This window comes from Camelus dromedarius, chromosome 18 (genome assembly GCF_036321535.1).
Source record: "Camelus dromedarius isolate mCamDro1 chromosome 18, mCamDro1.pat, whole genome shotgun sequence".
Lineage (NCBI taxonomy): Eukaryota > Metazoa > Chordata > Mammalia > Artiodactyla > Camelidae > Camelus > Camelus dromedarius.
The window spans coordinates 13,257,284-13,282,830 of NC_087453.1; the positions used below are offsets into that span (position 1 = coordinate 13,257,284).

The 25,547-nt window shown below is 50.4% G+C and overlaps 1 protein-coding gene across 7 annotated transcripts in view; it reads right to left on the reverse strand.

Annotated features, from left to right (window-relative positions):
• Nucleotides 1-1,174: 1,174 nt before the first annotated feature.
• Nucleotides 1,175-25,547, reverse strand: part of L3MBTL1 (L3MBTL histone methyl-lysine binding protein 1) — a 37,111-nt gene continuing 12,738 nt past the window's right edge. Inside the window, exons 8-22 of one of the 7 annotated variants that reach the window (XM_064475664.1) lie at nucleotides 23,834-23,922; nucleotides 23,229-23,333; nucleotides 22,232-22,367; nucleotides 21,809-21,900; nucleotides 20,437-20,588; nucleotides 19,952-20,028; nucleotides 19,328-19,413; nucleotides 19,032-19,142; nucleotides 18,448-18,562; nucleotides 17,614-17,713; nucleotides 17,102-17,439; nucleotides 12,668-12,825; nucleotides 12,163-12,225; nucleotides 4,598-4,706; nucleotides 1,175-4,476 (exon numbers count right to left, since the gene is read on the reverse strand). In XM_064475664.1, coding sequence (XP_064331734.1) covers nucleotides 4,644-4,706; nucleotides 12,163-12,225; nucleotides 12,668-12,825; nucleotides 17,102-17,439; nucleotides 17,614-17,713; nucleotides 18,448-18,562; nucleotides 19,032-19,142; nucleotides 19,328-19,413; nucleotides 19,952-20,028; nucleotides 20,437-20,588; nucleotides 21,809-21,900; nucleotides 22,232-22,367; nucleotides 23,229-23,333; nucleotides 23,834-23,922 — 1,685 coding nt within the window. In that variant the 3' untranslated portion in view covers nucleotides 1,175-4,476; nucleotides 4,598-4,643. Of the gene's footprint in view, nucleotides 4,477-4,597; nucleotides 4,707-5,164; nucleotides 7,952-10,219; nucleotides 11,627-12,162; nucleotides 12,226-12,667; nucleotides 12,826-17,101; nucleotides 17,440-17,613; nucleotides 17,714-18,447; nucleotides 18,563-19,031; nucleotides 19,143-19,327; nucleotides 19,414-19,951; nucleotides 20,029-20,436; nucleotides 20,589-21,808; nucleotides 21,901-22,231; nucleotides 22,368-23,228; nucleotides 23,334-23,833; nucleotides 23,923-25,547 lie in introns of those variants that run through there. The other 6 variants (XM_064475667.1, XM_064475668.1, XM_064475663.1 and 3 more) reach the window with 6 other exon arrangements.

Consider the following 25,547-nt stretch of genomic DNA (forward strand, 5'->3'; position numbering starts at 1 on the left):
AGGCCACTCCTGCCCTGAGGCCACTGCAGTCAAGCATCTCCTCCCCGTCTTCCTCTTACTTCTTCTCTCCCCTCCCACCCTTCCTGTGTCTTCTCTCTCAGCCTACTGGTTTCTGTTGTTTGGGTAGGAAGGTCAAAGATATGTTCTTGGCAGGGGTTGGAGGGAGGGTGGGGTGAGCCGATAGGGGCGTGGGGATGGGGGGTGCAGGGGGTGTGGGTTTGTGGTGGGTATAGCTCAGTGGTGGTTCAATCCCCAGTACCTCCATTAAAAAAAAATATATATATATATATATATTATATATATATATATTCTCAGGGATGAGAACGGGAAACAAGAGCCTAAACCAATGAGAACCCACCTCCGTGAATGTTCCCTCCACCTTGCCATTTCTCAGCTCACTTTTCTGTACTTTATCTGCACCACCCCTGCCTCCGCACCCACATCCCACCACTCCCCATACCTGCACACACCTTCTCCCACCTGCAGATTCACCCATGGGCAGAGGGAATAACAGGTATCGGGGCAGCACTGAAAAACCTGTTACCCCCATGGGCTGGGTGCAGGACCCTTGGCCAACAGAGTTCATACATAGGCCAGAGATGAGCCCCCCAGTTTTCTTTTAGAAAGGGAAGATTTTTAGAAAGTGATAAATGTACACTATTTTAAAAATCGAGCTGGACTATGTGCTTTAGCTGCTTCCTTTGGTATTTACCTCCACGTGTCTAAATAGTATGATCATACTGCTATTCGTTTGTCTTTCATTTTTAGAAATTTTCAGATGACTTCCTTCCTACAGTATTTAGATCTTGCCCATCCAAACACACGCTTCCGCTTTTCCTAAAGTTAATGAAAAACTGCCTCATTTAATGGTTTGAAATACTGAACATATATCTATGTGTACACACACACATGTAATTCTCTCTTACTCTCTGATAGAGCTGAAACCATTCTCCTAATACAATAATATATCAGTTTCAGTTTGTTTGTTTGTTTCTCATCCTCTTCTCACCTAGATAGTCGCTCAGTTGTCAACCTGGCCCTTCCTTTCCCATTACTCTGGACATTCCTTTTGTCCCTCTCCTTGTAAGATGTCCTGTTTCCTGGATCCTATGTTTTCCTCTTTTAAAAAATTTTTTAAATTGCGGTTAAATCTATATAACTCAAAATTTGCCATTTTAACCATTTATTAAGGTTATTTAACCATTATTCAGTGTCATTAAGTACATTCATAATGTTGTGCAACCATCATCATCATCTATTTCCAAAACTTTTTCATCACCCCAAAGAGGAATTCTTTAGCCATTAAGCAATAACTCCCAATTCCTCCTTCACCCCAGCCCCTGGTAACCTCTACTCTATTTTCTGTCTCTATGAATTTGCCTGTTCTGGATATTTCCTATAAGTGGAATCATGTAATATTTTCCTTTTGTGCCTGGCTTATCCCACTTAGCATAATGCGTTCAAGGTTCATCCATTTTGTTTATTCTGTTTTCTGGTTGAATAATATTCCGTCGTAAGGACAGTCCAAATTTTGTCTACCCATTCATCTATTGATGGACAGACACTTTGGTTGTTTCTACCTTTCGGCTACTGTGAATAATGCTTCAGTGAACACTGGTATATAAACATCTGTTTTCAAAACTTTTAGGTATATACTTAGGAGTGAAATTGTTGGATAATATGGTAATTCTATGTTTAGCTTTTTGAGGAATTAAAGTTTTCCTCAAATAGCCAAACGTTTCACGGTGGCTGAACCATTTTATGTTCCAACCAGCAGTTCCCCCACATCGTTGCCAACAATGATTATTTTCCTTTTTTTTTTATCATAGCCATCCTAGTGGGTGTAATACGGTATCTCATTGTGGTGTTGGGTTTTTTAATCTCATTGTGGTTTTGATTTGCATTTTTCTAATGACTAATGATGTTGAATATCTTTTTGTGTGTTTTTAGCCATTTGTATATCTTCTTTGGAGAAATGTCTAGTCAAATCCTGTGCCCATTTTTGGGGGGAGAGTAACTAAGTTTATTTATTTTTAATGAAGGTACTGGGGATTGAACCTAGCACCTCGTGCATGCTAGGCACGTACTCTACCACTGAGCTATACCCTCCCCCACCTCTGCTCATTTTTTATTTGGGTTGCTTGTCTTTCTGTTGTTTAGTTTTAGGAGTTCACTATATATATTCTGGGTGTTAAAGCCTTGTCAGATATATACACTCTGCACATATTTTCTCCCATTCTGTCAGTTGTCTTTTCACTTTCTTGAGAATGTCCTTCAATGTACAAAAGCGTTTAGTTTTGATGAAGTTCTACTTGCCTACTTTTTCCTTCTGTTGCTTGTGCTTTTGGTGTCACATCTAGAATCTGTTGTCAATTGCAAGTCATAAAGATTTACCTCTATGCTTTCTTCTAAGGAATTTATGGTTTTGGCTCTTATATTTGGGTCATTGATCCATTTTGAGTTCATTTTTTATATAGGGTAAGGTAGGCATCCAACTTGACTTTTTTTAACACGTGGAAATCCAGTTGTCTCAGTGCCATTTGTTGAAGAGACTATTCTTTCCCCACTGAATGGACTTGGCACTTATGAAAAATCAACTGGCCATAGATGTTTGGTTTTGTTTGTGGACTCTCAGTTATAGCCAAGTGGTCTTTCTGTCTGTTCTTACGCCAGTACCATACATTTTGATTACATTATTTTTGCACTAAGTTTTGAAATCCGGAAGTCTGAGTCCTCCAACTTTGTTCTTTTTCAAGACTGTTTGGCTTTGGGGCCTTCTTTACAATTCCATACGAATATGAGAACCAGCTTTTACATTCCTGCAAAAAAGGCCATTGGAATTTTGATAGGATTTGCACTGAATCTATAGATCACTTTGGGCAGTGTTGACATCTTAACAATATTGTCTTCCTACCCATGAATATTGCCTTTCCATTTATTTAGGTCTTCTTTCATTTCTTTCAGCAATGTTTTGTACTTTTCAGTATGTAAATCTTTCACCTCCTTATTTAAATTCATTCCTGGGCATTTTATTCTTTTAGATGCCAGTGTAAATGGAACTGCTTTCTTAATCTCCTTTTTGGATTGTTTGTCATAGGTATGTAGAAATACAAATAATTTTTGCCTGTTGATTTTATGCCCTGCTACTTTGTTTATTAGCCCTAGCTGCTTTCTTGCAGATTCTTTGTATGTGTTGTTATCTGTCATCTATGAATAGAGGTAGTTTTACTTCTTCCTTTCCAGTTTGGACTCTATTTTTCTTATGAAATTGCCCTGGCTAGAGCTACTGGTACAATACTGAATAGCAGTTGTGAGAGTGGGCTTCCTTGTCTTGTTTCTGATCTTAGGGGGAAAGCTTTCAGTCATTTACTGTTGAGTACATTAGCTGAGGATTTTTTTGGTAGATGCCCTTTGTCATGTGGAGGAAGTTCCTTTCTATTCCTAGTTTTCTGAATGTCTTTATGGTGAAAAGATGTTGGGGTTTTGTCAACTGCCTTTTCTACGTCAATCGAAATGATCATGTTTTCCCCCTTCATTCTAGTAATGTGGCATATGATACAGATTGATTTTCTTATGTTGAAAAGACATAGCCTCGCATTCCTGGGATCTTGCTTTTTTGATTTACTCTCTCATGTTGATGGAACACATCCTCCAGTGGCTTCCTGAGGAAAGGAGCACAGAAGGTAAAAGTTTGAAACCTTGTATGTTCAAAAATGTTCTGCCTTCATATTTGATTGACAGTGTGGCTGGGTACGAATTCTAGGGTAGAGATAACTTTCCTTTGGAATTGTAGAGACACTCCTCCTTTCTCTTGCTTCCAGCATAGCTATTGAGAAGGTCAGTGCTACTGTGATTCATGTTCCTTTGGATGTGACCTGTTTTATCCTCTCTGGAAGCTTTCAGATCTTTTCTTTGTTCTTATTTTTCTGACATCTCACAATAATGTAGGTTGGTGTCGTTCCTTTTACATCCATTGTGCTGGGCATTCAGAGGGAACTTTTGATTTGTCCCTCAAGCCTGAAATTTCCTCTTTTTTTAAAGTTTGTTTTCATTTTATATAATTTGTTTTCTCTGTTCTCTTTTGTTGGGATTCTTATTAGCTGTATATTGGACTTCCAGTTAGTCCCATAATTTTTTTTTATTCTTCCCCTTTTTAATCTCTTCTTTTATTCTACTTTCCAGGCAATATCAACTTTATCTTTCAATTCTTGTGTTGAATGATTTTATCTCTGCCATCACAATTTAAATTTCCAAAAGTCCTTACTTGTCTCTCAATGTCTCTTTTCCTTTTATAGCAGCCATGGCCAGTAGAGGATTAGCTTCCGACAAGTGGAAGGATCAATTCTTTCACTGTGATAGGTGGCGAAGAAGGAAGGATGGATGTAGGTAGGGGAGACTGTCAGGTGAGGTGGCAGGAAGGAGGGGTGTTCATTCTTATGACTTCCATTTGCTCTGTGACATAGATGGTGAGGCCAACTATTGAGACAACAGGGAAGGTAATAGGGTAGGAGGAGGTTTGAGGAGCACTGAAAAGGGAAGTCAAAGCTAATTCCCTACCCCCTACCCCAAAACTCCAGGGGCAGCCCTAAGGGTTTACCCTGAAGCCAGAGACCATTAGTCAACCATGGCACCAAACTGCTCACTCAGGTAAGTTCTTCGTCAGGTGTAGAGAAGATGGGCTCCTGAACAGCACTATGGTTGGTATTCTGGAAGAGAGCAGGGCAAAGGAATTAAGTATGTTAACAGCAAGGGGCTGATGTGATTGAACATTTCTGCCACCTTCCCATCTGCTCACAGCATCTCTGGGAAACTTAATAAACTCCACCTATTCAGTGTGACATTTCCCCACCTGAAAATTTGAGATTATTTTAAAAACCAGAGGCTTCACTGAATTTTCTGCCCTTGACCATTTATAAATTGTCAAGGATCAGGCTGCTTTCATGCTGTTCTTAGGGGGTTCTGTTGTTTATATTTCTCTAGGTTGACAAATATACCCATTTATCTTTATCCTCTATTTCTTGTCTTTAAAACAGAAAAAAATCAAATTCTTTAGGACCTCCAACAGCAAAGAGCATGCTTTATTCTCTTCAGTAATGACACTGATACTCATTCTGTGTTCTTCTGGATGTTTTATCACCAAACAGAAACAGACTCTGATGGCAAATCATTTAATTCTTCAAGTTTATTTATGTTGTTTCATTACACTGACAAAATACACCACATTTTGTTTTCTCCTGCAAGAGTCAAGAGTCACTTTATCTTAAAACAGAAGATTCTCTTAAAGAACACGCACATGTGTGTGCACACACACACTCAAGAGGCAAGTACAAAAAACTCCACCAAAGTGCATATGAATGAAAGTGCAAACAGGCTTCATTTTTGAACTCTGAGATCATTCTCTCTGCTCCAGAAATTAAACAGAATGCTTCTTACTGCCCTTGGGCGGAACAGGGCAGGGGATGGGAGAAGCTTGCCAGGGGCCAAAGTGTAGGCAGTTCCTGCTGCTGGAGAGCAGGGTGGAGGGCACAGGGCAGTGGTGCCCACTCCCTCCCCTCACTGCGCTCCCAGTTCAAGGTGCAATGATCTCACTTTGGGAAGGAATGGGGGTGAAGGGGCAGTGGGGTGGTCAGCAGGCAGAGTTCTTTCTCCATTTTTTATGATTTGGTTTCCTTCGAGAGTTGACAGTGATACAAAAAGTGATGAGGCTTCCCAGTTCGGAGGCCTGGGGGCTCTTTTCTTCAAGGCCCCTGGTCCATCCTGCCTTTTCCATAGACAAGCATTGGGACGGCGGTGGGCAGACCCACGTGGCAAAGTCACCCCAGCTGCTCTCCTTAGAAGAGGTGAGGCCCCACAGCACGGCTGAGCGAACTTGCCGTCTTCTCTCCACAACGCAGTCAAAGAGCATCCCTCCTCAGTTTCACAGACAAGCACCCAAGGCCACGGAGCTGCTGGGTTTCACCACCACCCAAGCAACCAAGATAGAGAGGCTCAGACTTGCTCCTCCTTACTCTTGGCCAAAGGACCCCACCCCACCCCCGCCGTGCAGTCTCTGTAAACCCAACCCCCGCGAGGCAGGGCCTGGCCAGCCCTCCCAGGACAGCGTTGCCTCTAAGGACCGTCTGAAGCCCTGCGGCAGTTCAGCTGGGGGCTGAGTGGCTGCCCCGGCCTCTTCGAGAGAGGGTCCCCTCCTGGGCTGGGGCAGGAACTTAATAGAACTTTGGGTTTCCCACTTCTGCAGGAAACGTAAAGCTTCCTGTTTGAACAAGAATAGCCCTTGACATTTTCCCCACGCCGAGCCTCACGTCTGCACCGACAAACACTCCTGAGAGCGCCTGCCCTGAGTGCGCGCGTGCACACACACACACACATACACACACATCAGGCGCTGGAGAGAAGGTGCCTGGGGAAGGCCCAGCTGCATATCCTGCAGGCCCATCTCAGCACCCGGGGCCGCAGGAGCTTGGTGGTGACTCCTCGCCTCAGTGTGTGAGGCCAGCTCTTGCTGGGGCCTCTGCCCCCACCAGGTTTGGCAGTGGCTCACTGGAGGCGAGGCCCCTGCTTGGACAGAAAGGTCAAAGTCCCAGAGCCCCAACAGGCACCCAGCTGGCAGTGCAAAGCAGATGGAAAGGCATAAGGGACACAGAGAATTCAAGGACAGAAGAATTCACCTTCCCAGCTCCCAACTTCGAGGGGTCTTTGTAACACTCCCCAAGACATTCAAGGGACAGATTGAATATGATGTTTTGTTGAGGGGTGTGCTAGGCAGACTGCTACATTCCCAGGGCAGGAGGCCTGGCAGGCATGGGGTCCTGACCCCCAGGGAAACACCTCAGCTGAGCCCCATGGCTGCAGAGAAGGATGCTACGTGCAGTTTTGAGGGCCGCCATGCCTGCCAGAGCTGCCCCACTGGGCAAAGGCCTGAGATTATCTGATGTACCCTGGGGCTGGCTACCTAGCCGGCCAGGCTGCCTCCTCTCCACACTTGACACAGGAGGGGTGCATGGGGAACATCCGTGGAAACTTAACCTCTGCTACAGACATTAAACAGGCTCTAACCACCTGCTCTGCTGGAAACAGGACTGGGCATGAAACACTGAAATGCCACGTGGCCCAGAACTGGGCATGTTAAAGAAGGCATCCTGGCTCCGAATCCTCCACTTCTGGACAAAAGGGAGAAAGGCGGACATACCTTCCCGATCGACCCTATGAAGATATGTCTCTGGGGCTCACCCACCCAACGAGGGGGGAAGAGCCGGTAGGATCTGGCTGGGCTGTGGCTGGGGGCACTGCCTGGAGAACCAGGCAACAGAATAAGGGGAGCAAAACCAGCAGACAGAAAGTAGGGAGGTGTTTTTGAGTAAATACATATGGGGCAGGGTCGCTTCCTGGTAGGAGGAAAGGAGACAAGGCAAGAAAAGCACAGAGAGATGCCGAGAAGAAAAGGGCCTCAGATTGGAGGACTCCCGTTCTACTAGACTTCTTAACTGCTGACAGAACAACCCTTGGGGATGAAACAAGTTGGCTGGAGATGTGGGGCGGCCATAGGTGGGGCACCTCCGACCTGCTCCGTCAGTAATGCTCCCCTTGCCCGGTCACAGCCTCACCGGTGTGCCTGGTGGCAGATGATCTCCAGGACTTGAGGGGGGGGCTAGGACTCCATTCTCCCCAGGGTTCCTCTGCTCTCCTGCAGAGGCAGACCCGGAGAGAGGGACCACCCCTGGTAAGGTACCAAGGGCAGTGGGGCATAGATGGGGTATGAGGGACTCAAGGCGGGAAGGAGGCATCAGCTGCAGAGAGAGGGCCAGCCCTGAGCCAGTCACTTTAAGGAGTCATCCGCGTTTTTGAACATGAGAATGGCGTTATAGATCTTCAAGGCGGGGCCCAGCTTGACGCTCATGATCTTCACAATGTCAGCCTGTGTCAGCAAAAGGAAGGCCTCGCCGTCAATCATCTGAGGGGTTGCGGGAGGGCGGTGGAAAGCGGAGAAGGTGGAGAGGGTCACAGGGAAGGAGGAGGGCAGGGATATGTGTGGGGAGTGGGGAGGGGAGAAAGAAAATTGGAGTCAAGGACCAATGGGGGAAAGGAAGGAGGAGGGAGGGGGAGAAGAAGGAAAAGGAGAAAGGACAAGGGAGGGAGAAAGGAAAAAAGGAAGACAGCAATGGGGACAGAGAAGGAGAGAAAGATATCCACTGGTTCCCCACGTTCACACACACACACACACACACACTCCTCTTTCTGCTGACTGGTCTGGATTTCAGTGTGTATTTGCATAACGTCTTCTGAGTCCTCACTGACAGTGGCTTCAAAAAACCTGCTGTGACTGTCCCCACCCAACCCACTGCTCACTCTCAGTGCTGCTATGGTAAACAGGCAGATACTGTGGGCATTCCAACACCATGCAGGCTGAGCTCTACCATGTTACCTATGAGCTATTCTTGAGAAGAGGTGGGGAAGAGAGGAAGAGGGAAAGACAGAGATTTAATCTGAATCCAACTAAGCCTCTGCATCTGACGTCAGTTTATAGGAAACACAGGGGAGAGTGAAGCTAGTTAAATGACACCATGAGGAAGCAATGAGACGGATCCAGGACACATTCTCCAAGACTTTTTCCAATGTCATGAAAAAAGAGAAAGAAAAAAAAAAAGGAGGAAAAAACCACTCTAGAATAGAAGATATTTAAGAGACATCACAACCCAAATCAATTATGTGGACCTTGTTTGGGTCCTGGCTCAAAAACACCAACTGAAAAAGATATTCTGGGCACAAGCAGGGAAATTTGAATACACACTGGGTCTCAGGTGATATAAACGAGTTACTGTCAATTTGTTTGGTGGGATAACAAGTTTGTGGTTATGGAGAGAAAGACTTGTTTTCAGATGCATGCTGAAGTACCCGATGAAATGTCAGGATGGCCATTATTTACCTAAAACGACTTCATCTAAAAACAGGTGAAGCAAATATGGAAACTGCTGATAATTGTTAATTCTACAGGAGAGGTATAGGAGTAGGGGAAAGGAGGGGAGAAAGCAGCCACGGAGGAGGCAATGAGATGAAGAGAGCCAGGGAGGGAGGAGGTGGGGCTAGGGATGGGGTGGGGGTGGGGTGGTGAGCACGCAGGGCACTGCCTCTCTGGGGATGGGTTGGCTGGGCTGGAGAGCCTCTGGGCAGGAGGTCCATGCAGCTCCTGGTCCCACCATTGAGCTTGAAGAACCCCCTCCTCTGGGTACTGGGACCCCTTTTTCGAAGAGGCATCCTTTCTATGCTCCTTCCTTAAGAATCATGGCAAATGAAACACTTCTATGCTGTTTCTTATGTGCTCAGCACTGTTCCTAAACACGTTTCATATATTAACTGATTTAATCCTCACAACAGCCCTCTGAAGCAGTACCAGTATTACCCCCATTTTACAGATGAGGAAACTGAGGCAGAAAGGCTAAGGAGTTTGCTCTCATCATGTTATGCTGGGCCATGAACACAATAGATGCCAATAATTATTTGCTGAATAAATTAAATGAATACACAAGAGCTACAATAAAGGTGATGAAGAGGGAACTAGGCACTTTCCTTAGCACCATCAGTGATGACTACCAGACTGTACAGACTGCCCATAAGACCATCTCTCTGATATGCTCTAGTTTCTCATTCACAAAGCATCCCTCTAATGACTGATCTATGCCCCAGCTGGAAAGTATCCTGACTCATGTCCCTGAAAGCATCAGCTCAGCCAGAGAAAGCCTCCTCCCTCAAGCGTGGTCCTCCCTGGGGAAATTGATGATGTGGACCAGATCCTGGAGAAGGCAATCCTCAGACCCTGCAAAGGTCCTCCTCCACCCTGAGATTCTATTTGATGCTGGTGGTCCACCAGCACACCTTCCCAGCTTTTGCCATTGCTTTTTTGTATCACAGATCAGATGTACCGAGATACATAGCAGATGTTCCCGGGAGAGATAGACCTTCTCCTAAAAAAGGATCGAATTCTGGGGTGGCTGTGCAGCTGGCTAAATCATTGCACTTGAAGAGCATTGATTTACAACCTGTTGTCACCTAAAGGAAGATCTCTAATGGGTGCCACGTGGCTCTGCTCTGTCTCATTAAACATGTACAGTGAAGATTTGCTTGAAGACACTGAAGGCTTATTTATCAAAAGTACAAGCTGTATGAGGCTGGAAAGCCTTATTAATATCAGAGATGACAGAATCAAGATTTAAAACAATGAGACTATGAAACCAACAAGATAATATTTAATAGGGATAAGTGTAAAATTTTACATTAGAGTGATTAAAAAAACCAGTGGTACAGGTAACACACTGGAAAATTTGGTTGGAATATAATAGATAATTGATATAAAAGGTATTTGCGGACTTTGAGGAACTCCAAACTGGCGTGATGTGGCTATGATAAAGCTAGTGCAAACTAAAGGTTTGCTAATAAACATACAGAGTTCAAATATAGAGAAGAAAACCACCCAAATGCCCATTAACAGGAGAACTGTGGGATAGTCATAAAATGCAGCACTGCTCAGAAGTAAAAAGAAACTAACTGCTGGTGTACAAAGTAACATGGATGAACCTCAAAAACATTACACTGAAGAAAGACAGACACAAGAGTATGTGCTGTATGACTCCATGTATATGAAGTTTCAAGAATAGGTAAAACTAATTTATATGGTTGCCTGTGAGAGCGGAGACTGACAAAAAGGGCCAAGAAAGAACTCTCTGGTATGACGGAAATGTTTTATATCTTGATTGACATATTGGGTTCAGGGTGTATACATTTCACAAAACTTGCAGAATTGTACTTTTAAGATGCGTGCATTTCACTCCATGAATATTTTACCTCCATTGAAAAACATCTAGGTGTCGGTTCGTCGGTTGTAACAAAGGTGCCCCTCTGGTGGGAAATGCTGATAGCAGGGGAGGCTGTGCATGTGTAGTGGGGCTGGGGGTATATATGGGAACTCTCTGTACCTTGCTTTCTTAGTTTTGTTGTGAACCTAAAACTGCTCTTCAAAAAATAAGTCTTTTTAAAAACGAAAGCAAGAAACACCTAGGGGAGCAGCAGCCCAGGGTGCTCTGTGTGGGTTAGAGGGCATCTGAAACATGGGGCGCAGCTCTGGACACACCCTTTCCAATAAGAAGATCACCAACCCAGACAGCAAGCACCCAGTTTGGGGAGGCCTTTGGGAGCTCCAGCACACAAGGATCTGACGAAGACATTGGATGCACTGGGCCTGGATAAAGAGACTATTCCAGGGAAGGGGGAGCAGACGTCTTTCTCTTGGGCACCTGGCCTGTAGGTGGCGTCTGTGGGAGGCTGAGGCCACACTCCCCTGCGTGAAGCAGGTGCACGTACTCTTTGGAAGGAAGATCTAAACAAACTCAAAAGGTCCCTTCCAGTTTCAAACACTACAGATTAGGAGAGTCAAGGTAAAGTTCTTTCTTTAAGGACAACTACACACTGGAAGTCAGAACTACCACTGGCGGAGCCCTAGCTGTATGTGGGTACAGTGATGTGATTTACGTATTACTGTACCGTATTGCTATATAGTAATAGATATGCTGGTAATACGGTTGCACTAGACATTCTGGTACACGATCCACTCATCATTTCCATTGCTCACATGGCCCTGCAAGATAGTCATCATTACACCCACTTTATCTCCATTTTACAGATGAGAAGACAGACTCAAAATTTAAATTCTAATCAGCAGAACTAAGATTCAAACCCAAATGTCTACAAAGCTAGTGTTCTTTTCCCTAAAACTCACTGCTTCTCATCTTCGGTAAGCATTTGGGTCTTGATTTTAAGTGTGTTAGGATCTTGCGGTAAATGGCAACACCTGTGCCATTCAAAATACACCTTAACTGGCTGTTACTGGGGAAGCTAAATTTGGAAAACAAAAGTCTGAGCAAAGGAGTGAATGGAATCCTGTTTCAGGACTGTTTTCACTTCCTGAGGATGGTCTGAACACAGAGGGTTCCGTTTGCAAGCTGGGCCATGGTCAGTACCGGATTTTTCTCAAAGACATGGGTCACTATGACTGGTCCCCATCAGGTGGGACCAATGAGAGCCCTCCCCAGCTGGGGGTGGTGCTGGGGAGGGCACCTGCCTCCTGCCGCCTCAGTCACGGTGACCCTCCTCTGTCCCCACTCTGTACCTTACCTCATCTTTGAAGAGCCGTGCTTGGTCCTCACAACCTGTCAGGGTCTGAACGAAGCCGAAGACCTTGGAAACCAAAGAAGACATGTTGCCAAGGGGACAGGGCTCAAGAGTGTAGGGAAGAGGAGAGCCCAGGAGGCCTTGGTGCCTTCTGGGCTGTGACACTGTTGCTTTTTCTTATCAGCCTGACAGGATCCTGCGACTCTGTGCTGCTGGGTATGTGAGGTGAGGCCCTTTGCTCCCAAGGCCCAGGGCTGAACCTGTCTCTCCTGCTGGACTTCCAGCTGGACCAGCAGCATGCCCCCTGCCCCATCCACCAGGATGGGCCTATCAAACCCCGCAGGGCAGCGGGGAGGGGACTGTGGACCGGAGAGATGAGCAGGAGGTTAGAGGTTGTGTCAGGAGCAGGGTGTGCTCTGTCTGACAGGGACCTTTCCTCAGCCCTCCCGCCAGGGTGTGGTGGGGCAAAGCAGAGGCAGAGGGAGAGGGAGGGGCCCTCGCCCCTCACCTCATCGATGGTCCACTTGGCGACTGTTGAGGCTGAGATGCCCGCCACGCCCGGCAGCAGCTTGCAGTGCTGCTCCCAGCATACTGACAGTGATCGGTCAGGGTGGGCCGACAGGGCCGACATGAAGAGGGACTGGTGCATGATGTCGGTGGTCAGTGCTGGAAGGCAGAGGCAGAGGCTGGCAGGCCGAGGCAGAGGACTAACTTGGTCCCCAAAGCCCACTCATACCCAGGCCACCTGGGAGCCTGGCTGGCAGAGTGGACAGGATCACAGCTTCCTCTGACAGCCCTGCAGAGCCAACAGGCCAGTGCAGATCTCCTGACTCCCTTGTGGCAAAGTAGGTTCCTCACGTTATAGACTGAGTATAATGACCCTACCCGCATCCCTTTGAGGCTGCATCACCCTAGGAGCTACAAGGATGCTCTTCTCTCCTGGTGCGGCTGCAGCATCCTGGAAACACTGCTGTCTAGATACCCTGCATCAAAACGGCCTCCAACCTCCAGGCAACCTCAGCTCTGACATCAAAAGTCCATTCTGTTTGCCCTCCTTTTCCTAAGTCCTTTTGGGCCCCAGCCAATTCCTGCAGCGTCAGGGGGATTCTGTTTGAGAATCAGAATCAGCCTGTCCAGTCTGAGGTGCACCCCCAAGACACTGACACTTGCCTCAAGTTCCCTTCCTTCCCCACCTCCGCATCCCAGCCCAGTCTGGTTCCTTGCCTGCGTGCCAGCCCCTGGGCTACTCTGGCACCTGTAGGATGATCCCTGACCCACTCGCCAGCTCCACATTATTTGTCACTCTGCTTCCTGATCTGGTCCTTCAATCCCTGGCCCCTGACCTCCAGCCTCAAAGCGGCTCCATGATTTGATGAGGGACCCTGAGACCTGGCTTCCTCCTTGGCCAGGCCTGGGGCCTGTCTGCTTGGAGTTCATCTACTTTTGGTGACTCTGACAAATGTAGCCCCTGCCCACCTTACCTGCCTTGACTGGCCTTGGGCCATGTGGCCACTTTCCCATCGGGCTTGCCCTGCTTCTGCCCAGAGGCCAAGAGAGCTGGCTCTTTCCTGTTCACTTGGTGCTAATTCTAGACTCTCATGAACGTGACCTTTCACCACCCTCTTCCCGCAGGCCCACCCTGCACATTACACTGTCCTTCCGTCTCTCCCCCTTGCTTCAGTCTTTTGCCTTGACTCCCCTGCACCTCACAATCAGCCTCAGAGCCTCTAGGATCTCGTTTCCAGCCCCACTGACTGTTCTGTAACTGCCTGCCTGCTGCCTCTCTGCTCATCAGCTCAAAGCCAAGCTCCTGTCCACACCCAGAAGAGCCCCACCCTCAGGACAACCAGGGAGCCTGCAACCATGGCACAGCCCAGCCAGCCGTCCCAGGACAGCCTGGAACTCCTGTGACAGTTCCACCACTAGCACTTCCTCTACCTGGCCATGGGTTTGGCCTCCTGCCCACCCAGGTGCCCCTCTTGCAGCCCTGTGTCTGGTGCTCCGTGTACCATAGTGAGGAGTCTGGGAGCTGAGCCCCTTGTCTTCCCTGGAGCACAGGACGGGAGCTTGCACAGGCTGCCCTGGTGTCTTATCTAACTGCAGAACATCCAGCTGTGGGTCAGAAACAGCTCCTCTTGTTCTCTCTCTCTTTTTTTTTTTCCAGGGGGTGGGGCGCTATCAAACAACAGAAATTTATTCCTCACAGTTCTGGAGGTTGGAAGCCAAAACCAAGGTACCAGCAGATTTGGTATCTGGTGAAGACCCACTTCCTGACTCAGGCTGCCATCTTCCACTGTGTCCTCCTTGGCAGAAGTGGCAAGGGAGCTCTCGGGGGGTGGGGGGTCTCTGATAAGGGTACTAATCTCATTGGTGAGGGCTCCACCCTCATGATCTAGTCACCTCCCAAAGTCCCCTCCTCCTAATACCATGACATTGGGGATTAGATTTCAACATATGAATTTGGGCAGGGACACAAACATTCTTTGTCTATAACACTGTTATTGGAACTTAATAACCATGTGCTGACTAGGTGCTGCGGAAAGGCAAGGGGAAGCATGGAGGGTGGGAGGGGAGGATGCAGTGTAACAGAAAACACAAACTGGGCTCAGAATCAGGAAATGGGGTTAGCTCCTTACCAACTTGCTTTTTGACCTTGGGCACATCACTTAACATGGGCCTCAGTTTCCCCATCTTTAAATGAACTAGTTGGGTAAGGAAATCTCTGCAGTTTCCTCTTGTTCTTTCAAACAGCTGATACTCATGGGGTTCAAATGGCCCTGTGAGCAGGGTGAACACAGCTGAGTACTGTCCTCTCCTGGAAGCCCTCCCCTGGGAGCTGTTCACCAGTAAACCCACACTGAGGGGTCATCCACGGATGTGTGAGAAGCCTCCTCTGGAACAAAACCCAGAGTAACCAGTGTCCCCTCTATACGAGAGCCAGTTGGTAAAACGGGAGCCCTGAACAGAGCTCAGAGACCTGGGCTTTGTCCCGTGCTCTGTCCCTGAAGTGCCTCAGGATTTAAGTGAGTCCTTCCTGGTCCTCTCTGGGCCACAGCCTGTCTCTGGAAAGACCTCCCGTGTCCTCAGGATCATTCTGGAAACGCACACAGCAGGCAAGAGCCCTCTGGTGGGCAGAACATGGCCCTGCAATGGAAGCGCACCAGGTACACCAGGCGTGGAGAGAAGAGGTGCCCACTTAGGTCCCATCCCCAAAGTCCTCACTCCGAGGGCCAGAAACAGGCTAAGACCCTCCTCACTCAGGCCCAAGGCTGTAGGAACTGCCTTCTGTTTCCCTCAAGAGGAAACAGTATGGGACAGCAGCAAGAGGGAGTCAGGGCCAATTATTAGGACTAAATAATAATTCCAGCAGGTTATTAAACACTTCATGTGAACCATCTCATTGAAGCCTCCCACCGCCTTTTAGGATTGGCACTGTTATTATGAGCATTTTACAGATGAGGAAGCTGAGGCTCAGACAGGTGGCGTCACCTGTCTGAGGTCTCACCGGACATAAAAGGCAGTCTGACTTGAGGGCTGTATTTTTAATCACTGTGCTGTATACAGAGCCCAGGTTACAGAGCCTGTTTCTGAGGAATTGGAATAGCCTGGGTCCTGCTCAGAAATTAGGCAATGAACAGGTGATTTCTCAAGGTCTCTTCTTGCCTTAAAATGATGTGCATTCAACTCGACTGAGGCAAGATGCCCAGTGTCCCTGCAGTGTATCAGGCTGAAGATGTGAGATGAATTCGTAATGCAGTGAGGACACTTTGTCCCTTCCCTTGGAGCATGTTATGGGCTGAGTTGTGTCCCACCCCCAGCCCCGCCCCAAACTAATATGTCAAAGCCCTATCCTCCAGTATCTCAAAAATGTGACTGTAGTTGGAGATAGGGCCTTTAAAGAGGTGATTATGTTAAAATGAGGCAATTAGGGTGGACCTTAATCCAATCTGACTGGTATCCTTACAAGAAAAGGAATTTTGGAAACACCCCGGGGGCACACAGGCATAGAGCAAAGATCATGTAGACACAAGCCAGAAAGTGGCTGTCTAAGCTGAGGAGAGAGGCCTCAGAAAAAGCAAACCTGTCGATACTTTGATCTTGAACTTCTAGCCTCCAGCAGTGTGAGAAACTACATTTCTGTTGTTGAAGCCACTCAGTCTTTGGTACCTGGTCATGGCAGCCAAGCTGACTAAGACAAAGTGGGTGGAAAAGTGAACCGACATTCGGGTCAGGTGCTTTCTGTCTGCTATACCAGCAGCAAGTGACAGGTGAAGTCAGACGGGAGTTTGAAGCCCAGCTCGGCCCCTTACAAGGCAAATGACCTTGGGCAAAATGACTTCACTCTCCCAACCTCCCACTCCTCTCCTCTTGGGGCAAAAACATCTAGATGGCTTGTGGGAGTCAGGGGTGGTAGAGGTCAAGCACCTGAAACAGGCCCACAGTAGGTGCTCTATAAACAGTAGTCATAGCCACTATTCTCCCAGGTAGTTGACGTCTGAAAAGCAGGTATTATTCATGTTTTCAAATAAGGAAACTGAGGCTCAGCGATGTTAAGTGGCTTGTTCAAGGTAATACAGCTAGAAAGTGACAGCCATGGCCCCCCTCCCAAGAAGCCCAGAATTGAGAAAAGCAGAGCCGGGTGGTGGTGGGGGCATCCTCCTGCCTCACAGTGCAGAATCAGAAGCCCAGAGAGGCTCTGTGCCTTTCCTGCAGACTCACAGCAAGGCCACAGGTGAAAAGGGGCCAGAATCTGAGGCCCCTCAAGGCCCCACCCTGTGCTCTCGCCACTGCTCTGTATCCCCAAGCATCTTGAATGAAGAGGAGGCTCCCTTCTAGCTTCCCCTCTTGAAACACCCCTGGTGACTCCGCCCACCAATTACTAAGCACTCATTGTGAACGGGGGTGGGGGTGGGGACAGGGGAGTAGAGGACCCAGGACTCACTTGGGAAATCTTCCTTCGGGACCTTCTGATACTTTGAAGGGCGTCCGATCCTGGAGAGAGAGGGACCAGATCCGTCGCAGGGAGTCTGTGCCTGGCCCGGCCCAAGAGGACACGAGGCCCTGCACCCCTGCCCTCCGCACTGGCCGTGATGGCGCGGCTTCTTCCTTAGGGAGAAGCTGGAGAGGTTCCTCTTACGGGCCGAGGCCTCCGTGTCCAACAGCTCTGCCTTCAGCCGGCTCTGGTTCCTCTCGGCCAGGGGGCAGCCTGAGAGGCAATGGTGAGCTGTGAACTTGCCTGTGACGTGGCCAGAGCCGTCACAACCAGGAGTGGGGCACTTCCTGGAGAAGAAGAAGGCTTAAGATGGGCTAAATCTACTTGTTCCTGCATAGCTCTTCCCACTCCTGGCCGCGTCGGAGATCAGTCTTGTGAGCCCTGGTCGGCCACACATGGGTGTAAAATAGGCCCTCTCTGAGCAGTGCCTGGGGGTCTCTTAGCAGGAACCCCTCACTCACCGGTGGTGAAAGCTGTACTTGGAGGTCCTAGTGTGCGGCAGGCTCCGATAGCTGAGAAGGGGACAGCCCCCAGGGGAGGCAGAGCTGGGTTCTCTCGGTCCTGGAAGGGGAGGAAGAGGAGGTCAGCTCTGGACCCTGGGGGTGGGGATGGGGCAGGGGCGGTGGAGGGCAGGGAAGGAAGTTTCCACAGGGAAGGTCAGCACTAGGAACTAGTTCCCCAGGCACAGGGGCCCTGAGCTAGGCGGGGACACCATTTCCTGTCAGTGGATAGCAGCCCCTCTTTGGGGAATGAGGGGAATGAGGGCTTGGTTCCCATGTACTTTGTGGAAACCTGCAATATCAGAAATCACGTCAGGCAGATTCATGTTATTCTGACTGTTACCCTGTTTCTTCCCCAAGGCTTTGGTGGCTTTTTCAAAGCTCTACTCATACTTGGAAAACAACAAGAAGGATCAACACCCCCTGTGAAACAGATGGGGGTGACCTCTAACCCCAGCCTGCAGAGGGGACCAGGATTTGATTTAGGGAGCCGCACTGATTCAGCGAACACAGCGCAGCCTCTGAGTCGCTCTGCTAGATGCCGAGAGAGCTCCCCAGGCGTACAGCACCTCCGGAGCTTATGCTCCCAAGTGAGCTTGGCCCTTTACACCTCCAGACCCCAAGCCCAGCAACTGTGAAGACCAGAAGCACTGCTAAGTGTAGCAGAGACCCCTGGGGTGGAGAGGATGGGGGACCCCAGAGCTCACTGTGGGCATGTTATGGGGGGGTGCCAGAGCTCAGGGGGTAGGGTCGGACAGCAGGAGGAATGGGTCAGAGTGCCCTGGGGGTACACACGGAGAGGAGGCTGCAGGGGATGCCCTGTCTTGGAGCACCAGCCCGCGGGGTGGATGTCGGGGTGGTCAGCGTCGATCCAGAAGTCATAGGCATGATTCCAGCCATCCAAATGGAGCTAGGGAGGAAAGGCCCTTGGAAGTCAGGTGTTCCTCGTGGAGCCCAGCTCAGCCAGGAGGTCCTCCAGGCTCCAGGAGGCTCTCCCCATCCCTGGGGCCTGTCAGAAGCAAGATTCTGGATTGGAAGAACCAAGGGGCCAACCCCACAATAATCCGTCTCGGCCACCACATTTTCCAAGGGTTTCATTCATTAAGTTACTGGCATCTCCTATCAATCTTTGGAAGAATAAGCATTATTAGGCCCATTTTATGGGCTCAGAGAAGTGAAGTGACTTTTCTAAATTCATAAAGGTTAAGTCACAGAAGAGGCCAGAATGAGATCCAAGATCTACGGCCTTGGGTTTAGAACTCTCTTCCCCACAACACACAGCCTCCCTCATGTCTGGTTCACGCCATGCCCTTGACCTCTGACCAGTCTACAGAAGTTCTGCCCTGTTCACTCCCCTAGCCCAACAGTCCCAGAGCCACCTTTATCCGATGGTCCTCCACATCCTCCACACTGGCCACTCGAATTAAAGCTGGGTTTCTGCGGTCCACGGCCTCCAGCTTCATGTTGACCAGGAAGCCGTGCGGGGGTCTCTGCAGGGGGACAGCAGTCTTCAGGCCCAGACCCAGCTCAGCAGAGCCGAGGCCCCAAGGAGGAAGCCCAGGTGCTGTGCCCAGGGAAACCGCAACCATAGTGGGCACCCAGGGCCCCATCCTGGCTGGCTGAGCGCTCCACACCTTCCTGAGCTGGGCTCTGGGGGCAGGAAGAGCTGACTCACCACCTTGAAGGCCCAGGTGGGCACAGCAGAGGCCCCGGTTTCTTCCAGATATTTCTCCCAACAGAAGCTATCAGGGTCTGGGTAGTCTGGAGGAGAGGATGGCAGCAAAGTCTAGGCACCTAAACTGAGGGAGCTCTCCCCTCCCAGCAGGACCAGGAGCCCAGGAAGGACAGAGGCTGGTGGAGAGAAATCCCTCTGCATCACCACAGCCTGCTCCTCAAAGGGGGCTCCTGAGGCACAAGGGTGCTCATGACCACACAGTCACAGAGCTGTCTGGGAACCCTGGCTCCCACCCCTCTCCTTGGCTGTGTCGCTCCCGCTCCAGCCCTGGCCCCATCTGAACGCCTGTGGTATGTGGGAAGGACACACTTTCTTTGCTCTGGAGTCCTGCTCCCTTCCTGAGGGGAGTCAGCTAACCTTCTTCCCTTCAACCTCAACAGAGCCAGAGTTTGACTGCACTCTCCTAAGATCAAAGGGTTTTCAACTCCCAGGCAAATAAGCTAAGGCTCCAGGACACATCTGTCCCCTCACCCTGCCCCAGCTAATGAGGTGCTGGTAAGGGACCAGGGGAGAGGGGTGTGGGCCAGGCCCGGGAAAGGGTGTGGGCTCGGGCTGCAGCGTCACCTTGTGGAGGGGTGAGGGGCTTTCCTTGCTTCTGGCACCAGCCCACCGGGTGGATGTAGGGGCTGCTGGGATCACACCTGAAACCCAAGAATGCTTCACTGTCCCAGGTGAAACTTTGAGGCCCTGGGCCTGCTGTCCTAGGACATCATGTCTGTAGGGCCCACCCTTGTTTTACTTCTGAGTGAGGGTCAGACAGATGACTAGAGAGAGAGTCAGAAAATTCCAACAGTAACTAAAAACTGTAACATCACCTTAATATCTCAGGGAAAATCATGGATCACAGGGGTTTGCTTATCTTAACCTTGGTATTTTTTAGGTGAAACATTCATTGCCATTGTGTTTCTCATGCTCTGGATCAAATCCACAGGACAGTCAATTACCCCTTTGAGCAATATGTCGGGGCTGGGCCAGAGCCACATGGTGCCTTCCATCCCCTCCACGCCCTGTCCCCCGCCCCTCAGGCCAAGTCTGGGCCCTCCCACTACCAGTAGTCATAAGTGTCGTCCCAGTTGTCAAAGTGCACCAGGAAGCGGCCGTCCACCACGTCGGTCACACTGGCCACACAGATGAGGGATGGGTTCATGCGGTCCACAGCCTCCAGCTTCATGCCCACCTGGAAGCCCAGGGGTGGGGGACTCTGGGGGCAAGAAGCACGGCTGCCACGGCCAGGCCCAGGCCAGCTAGGGCTGGCCCAGGACCCACTGGCAAAGGAAGAGGAGCAGGTTCCCCGGGGGTCATGCCTGGTGGGTGGGCGGAGGGAGGGCAGGAGAAACAGATTGAGAAAGAGGGTCCCTCCAGGGCAGAATCATAACCCCCAGCCCTGAGCCGCTCAGAAACTTCTGGCCTCCAAGGTACTCTTGGAGGAAGCCTCCCTGTGGTAGAAGATGAGTGACAGGGCAGGAGGCTACGCACTCACCCCAAGAGTCTGCCAGGCTGGGCACAAGCCTCCCCTTCCCAGACAAGCTTGGCCCAACTTGGGCTGAGGCAGTTGGGTCAGCAGTGGGGTAGTGAGAAAGGGAGCTGAAGTGAGGCAGGGAGCAGGGAGGGAGTGCAGGGAGGCACCTGCCACGGGTCAGGTAGAAGCTTCAAAAGCCATCACTTCCCTTGATCTTTATAACTACCCTAGGGAGAGGAGTGCATCACCCCATTTTGTAAGTGACTTGCCCACAACCACAGAGCTGGTCAATGGTGGGGCCAGGACTTAAACAGTTTAAAATCTGCATCCCCTGTCACATAAGCTGGTAGAACCCTACCAATCACCTGGGAACCTTTAAGCATGGTCCCTGGAGCCAGACTGGGGCCGGGGAGTAATTGCCCCTGCCTGAACATCATGGTGCAGCCCCTGCCCACGAGGACCCTGGACTTTTCATATGGTGACAGTTTTACTGGGAGCTCCCTATATCTCTCAGACCTTTGGCTTGAGATTCGGAGATACTTTAACTGTGAGTAAAGTATCTTCGGCTGGCTGCCTTAAACAGAGAGTGAGTGTTGGGACCGGATGGGAGAGCTTCAATGTTGGTCAAAAGGAAGGAAAAAGCTGCTCCCAGAACAGAGGCTTGTACCTGACACCAAGAGCTGCAGAGAGATCCACGCAAGAAAGAACAATGATATCCCAGCACCTAGGCTCCAAGAGGATACGCGGAGGAGAGGATTTCAGCAGTAGGGAGGAGGGAGGGCACTGGGGAAACCAGCTTCCCCTTCAGGCCCATGGCCTGCCCAGTGGGCCCCTCCCCTCTGGTCTAAGACTGGAGCCCAGCTGAGAGCACCAGAGGGGTGAGCGCTCTCTGCTGAGTCAGGTTCCCTGGCGGCTGCAGGGACTCTGTCCTAGGGGCATGTCCACTTGCTGGGGGCACTCACGTGGCTCTGGCTCACAAACAGGTGCTTGGGGGCAGCCTGAGCTCTTGTGCTGCGCAGGTACTGGCTCCAGCTGAACTCCTCCTCCTTGTAACCTAGGCCCCTCGGGGGGATGAACAGAGCACTGTGCAGATAGAGGCTGGACTGTGGCGAGGGCACCCCACACTGAAGCAGCAGGATCAGGCAGGCCTGAGGACCCCACAACCCTCAAGAACCTGCCAAGGGACCCCCTGCCAAAGCAGGACACAACGTGGGTGGATGCTCAAAGAGCCAGGGTGGAGTGGAAGCCCCGGGGGCCAAGTCATAGAAGGATGAGATGCAGAGAGGCTGGCTGTGCAGCAGGAACAGGGAAGGGGGCACCTCAGGGGAGAAGGAACAGGTCTGTGGGCTCACTGCCTCACTGGGACCAACCCGGCTAGGCCTTACCTTTGGGGGGCTGCAGCTTGTGCCCCGTCTTCTCGAACCAGCCAGCGGGATGAATGTCAGGAGAGTTGGCATTGATCCAGAAGTCGTGGCACTCAGAATACCCATCAAAGTGCAGACGCAGGCGATAGCCACACACCTGGCCCCGTAAGGGGGAATCACAGGGCCGCTGATGCCAGCAGACTTGCCACTACCCTTCCCTCACCTCTCCTGGCCCAGCCTGGTGGTCGGAGGGGCGCTGGTGCAAGCAGGTTCCCCACCCCACCCCTCCTCACACTCAGGTTTCCCTGCATCCTGAACTCTGCCCCACAATCCCCTCATTACTCATACTCATTAATGAGTAATGAGTCCATGTACTCATTAGCCCTGAGCTCTGGGCACAAGACAGGCAGATCCTGTGACATCCTCCTGCTTCCTCTGAGCCCTGGACAGAACCCCGAGGGTACCAATCAAGGCTCAGGCCTACATGGGGGGCACTCAGGACCTTTCCTTCTGCTGCTTTTCTCATGGCTAGGACCTCGGGGAACTGACAGTGGATCTTTGAACATAGTGCCCTGTTCCGTGCCACGGGGCTTGTGCTCAATGCCTCTCATGTCTGGAATGCCCTACTCATTCACAGCTCATCTCTCAAGACTCAGCAAAGGAGACCCTCCCTCTGTGAAGCCACCCCTACCCGCTCAGCGCCCCACTGTCATCACCCCGATGCTGCATCACTGTTTATATGGCTGATTTCCACAAGAGCTGTGAGCTCCTAGGAGGACAAGGACCTTGCTGGACTCATGCCACCATCTCCGCCCTGGGGAACGTTCTTCCTCAGGAACATCACCACCCCAACACGTCGCCTGTTTTGGGTCCATTTATTAGCTTTCTGTGTGTTCCACCTCAATCCCCTATTACACTGTGTGCTTTGGAGGGCAGGGCAGTGTCTCCCTCACTTGAGCCCAGGCCCTCTGTGCCCCCCCACCCCCGGCTGGCCCCTTCCATCCAAGCCTCAGCTCACCTCAGCCACAGTGAGGATGAAGTACATGGACGGATGCTGAGGGTCGATGCCTTCCAACTTCATGCCCAGTCTGAAGCCATTCTTGTTATGAGTGACTGCCTGATACTGTCAACGCACAGATAGGAGAAGACCCAGCTTCCCTCAGGCCTTATCCTCGCCCGGTGGGCTTGGGGTGAAGGAACTGCCTTTGGGCCCCACCTGCCTGGTACTATCAAAGGGATAATTTATCTGGGGAGCTTTCATGCAGGGATCTAAAACAGGATAGACTAGCTCCCAGATCCCTCAAAGAACGGACTTCAGGGCTCCCTCTTACCCAAGTCATGGAAAGACCAGTGTATGGAATTGAGTAGAAAGCACCAGAATTCAAAAGTTTGCAAGCCCAGGGATGGGTGAGCCTGGGTCCTACTTCCCTATTTCTTCCCACCCTGGAAACCCCTGACAGTGAGCCCTTTTCTACTCTGGGCCCCTGACCAGTTTCCCCCGCTTCCCTTATGCCAATCCTCTGAGGGACATCAGGCATGGAAAAGACCAGAAGGCCTGAGTTTGGTGGTGAGTCCCTGGACTGGGAAGGTAAGTTCTTCCCAGGTGGAAACTGTCCAACTCACGTCCTTGAAGAGGCTGACAGGGGCAGTGATGGCCTTCTGCTCCTCAAGGTAGGAGTCCCATGACCAGCCTTCCTTCTTCTCCCCGGGGGCTGTGGACAGGAGATGGACAGGCTGACCCCCGGGCTGCTCCGCGAGTACCACTTTCCTAAGTTCCCTTGACCCACCTCGACCTGAACCTCCAAAACAGACCTTGTCTGTGATCACAGGCTGCCCTCTGGTCCCTTGCAGACATGATGATGCCAGGCCCAGGGGGCCCAGGTGAGAGTTATCTCAGGTGAGGCCGCACAAAATTCTGCCCACCCGCCCCTACCCCCAGGCCACTGTCAGCAAAAGCACATACAGCAACTAACTGAGGTTACAGTCTCAGCCACAAGGGACCCTGTTTAATGACAAAGCTGAGTGACAAGTGTTGAGTCAGAGGACTTAATCATAGTGTCACCCAGGCTCACTGGGAAAGAAGAGGGAAAAGAGAAATCAGAGGGAAATGTAGAAAGAGGAAGAAACAGAGAAGATCACACAGAAATGAGAAACTCCCTTTATCCTATTCTTCTTCCCCTGAACACGGACAGGCACACACAGGGACATAGGTGTGTGTACGTGTGTTTGGCGTGCCCACAGAGACTGAGTCCACAATCCCACCACCGACACACACACGCTGTGCACACAAACACACACTCACAAGCACACACTATGGTCAGGGCCTGGGGAGGGGGAGATGAATTCCCCTGGAGGACCTTCAGTTTAGCCTGAGAGGGAGTCCTGGCCTCCAGCACAGAGGAGTAACATCCTTTAAAGATGGGAAGAGCTGGCACCATGTAAGGAAGGCTCCCAAGGTAAGTCTGAAAAAATTCACAAAAATCGGCTTGACTAAATAGCTCCAGCTTCTTCTAGAAACTTCCATGCTTCAATTTTGTCATCTGTCAAATGCAAATCACTCCATCTACCCCAGAGGGTCGTTAGGGAGACTAAGGGCTAGTACCGTGTTTTGCCTACTTGGAACTCTTAGGTGAGCTGTTGTGAGTAAAAATCTTCATGAAATACTTGGTCCCTCCTAAGTCTCCACTGAGTCTGACCTGGATTCCAGCTCTGCCTCGCCCTGGGTCACTTGGCTTCTGCTCCAGGTCATTCAGGTGTGGAGTGGTTTGTCACTCAGGACGAACCTTGTTTCCTGAGCTGGAACCTCTGTGACTCCCAGGAGCTGCCTAAATTCCCCAGTCACTCTACTGAACCTCAAGATCCCAACCATCTGACCCAGTTGGGCCAAAGCCAGTACTGTCTTCACCAACAGATGGACCGAGGCAGGAAACTCTCTCAGAGACCTGCACCGACACAGCAGCCTAGAGCAGCCCTCTTCCTGCTCCTCTCTGTCCTGAGTGAAACGTGGGTTGGCCCTTAGACAATATCACCCACTATCGTCCCTCAAGAAACCCTCCTTATCCAGACTGAGTAAGGGGAGGGGAACAGAGGAGGCTTCAGAACACCAGCTTAGCATTACCTTGCTGTTTCTGGCCACTGGAATTCCACATCATCCTGCAGAATACCTCTTTACTTTCTCCAAATCACCACTACTATCACCAATCCCTTTACAACGCCCGTTTCTATCTCTATAGATATCATTTTTCTTTTTGCCTCACTCTTCCCAAACTATAGCAAGCCAAGGAGCTGACCATTTGTCAGATTTCTCATATCAGGTACCTGGGCTCCGCCTTGGCTC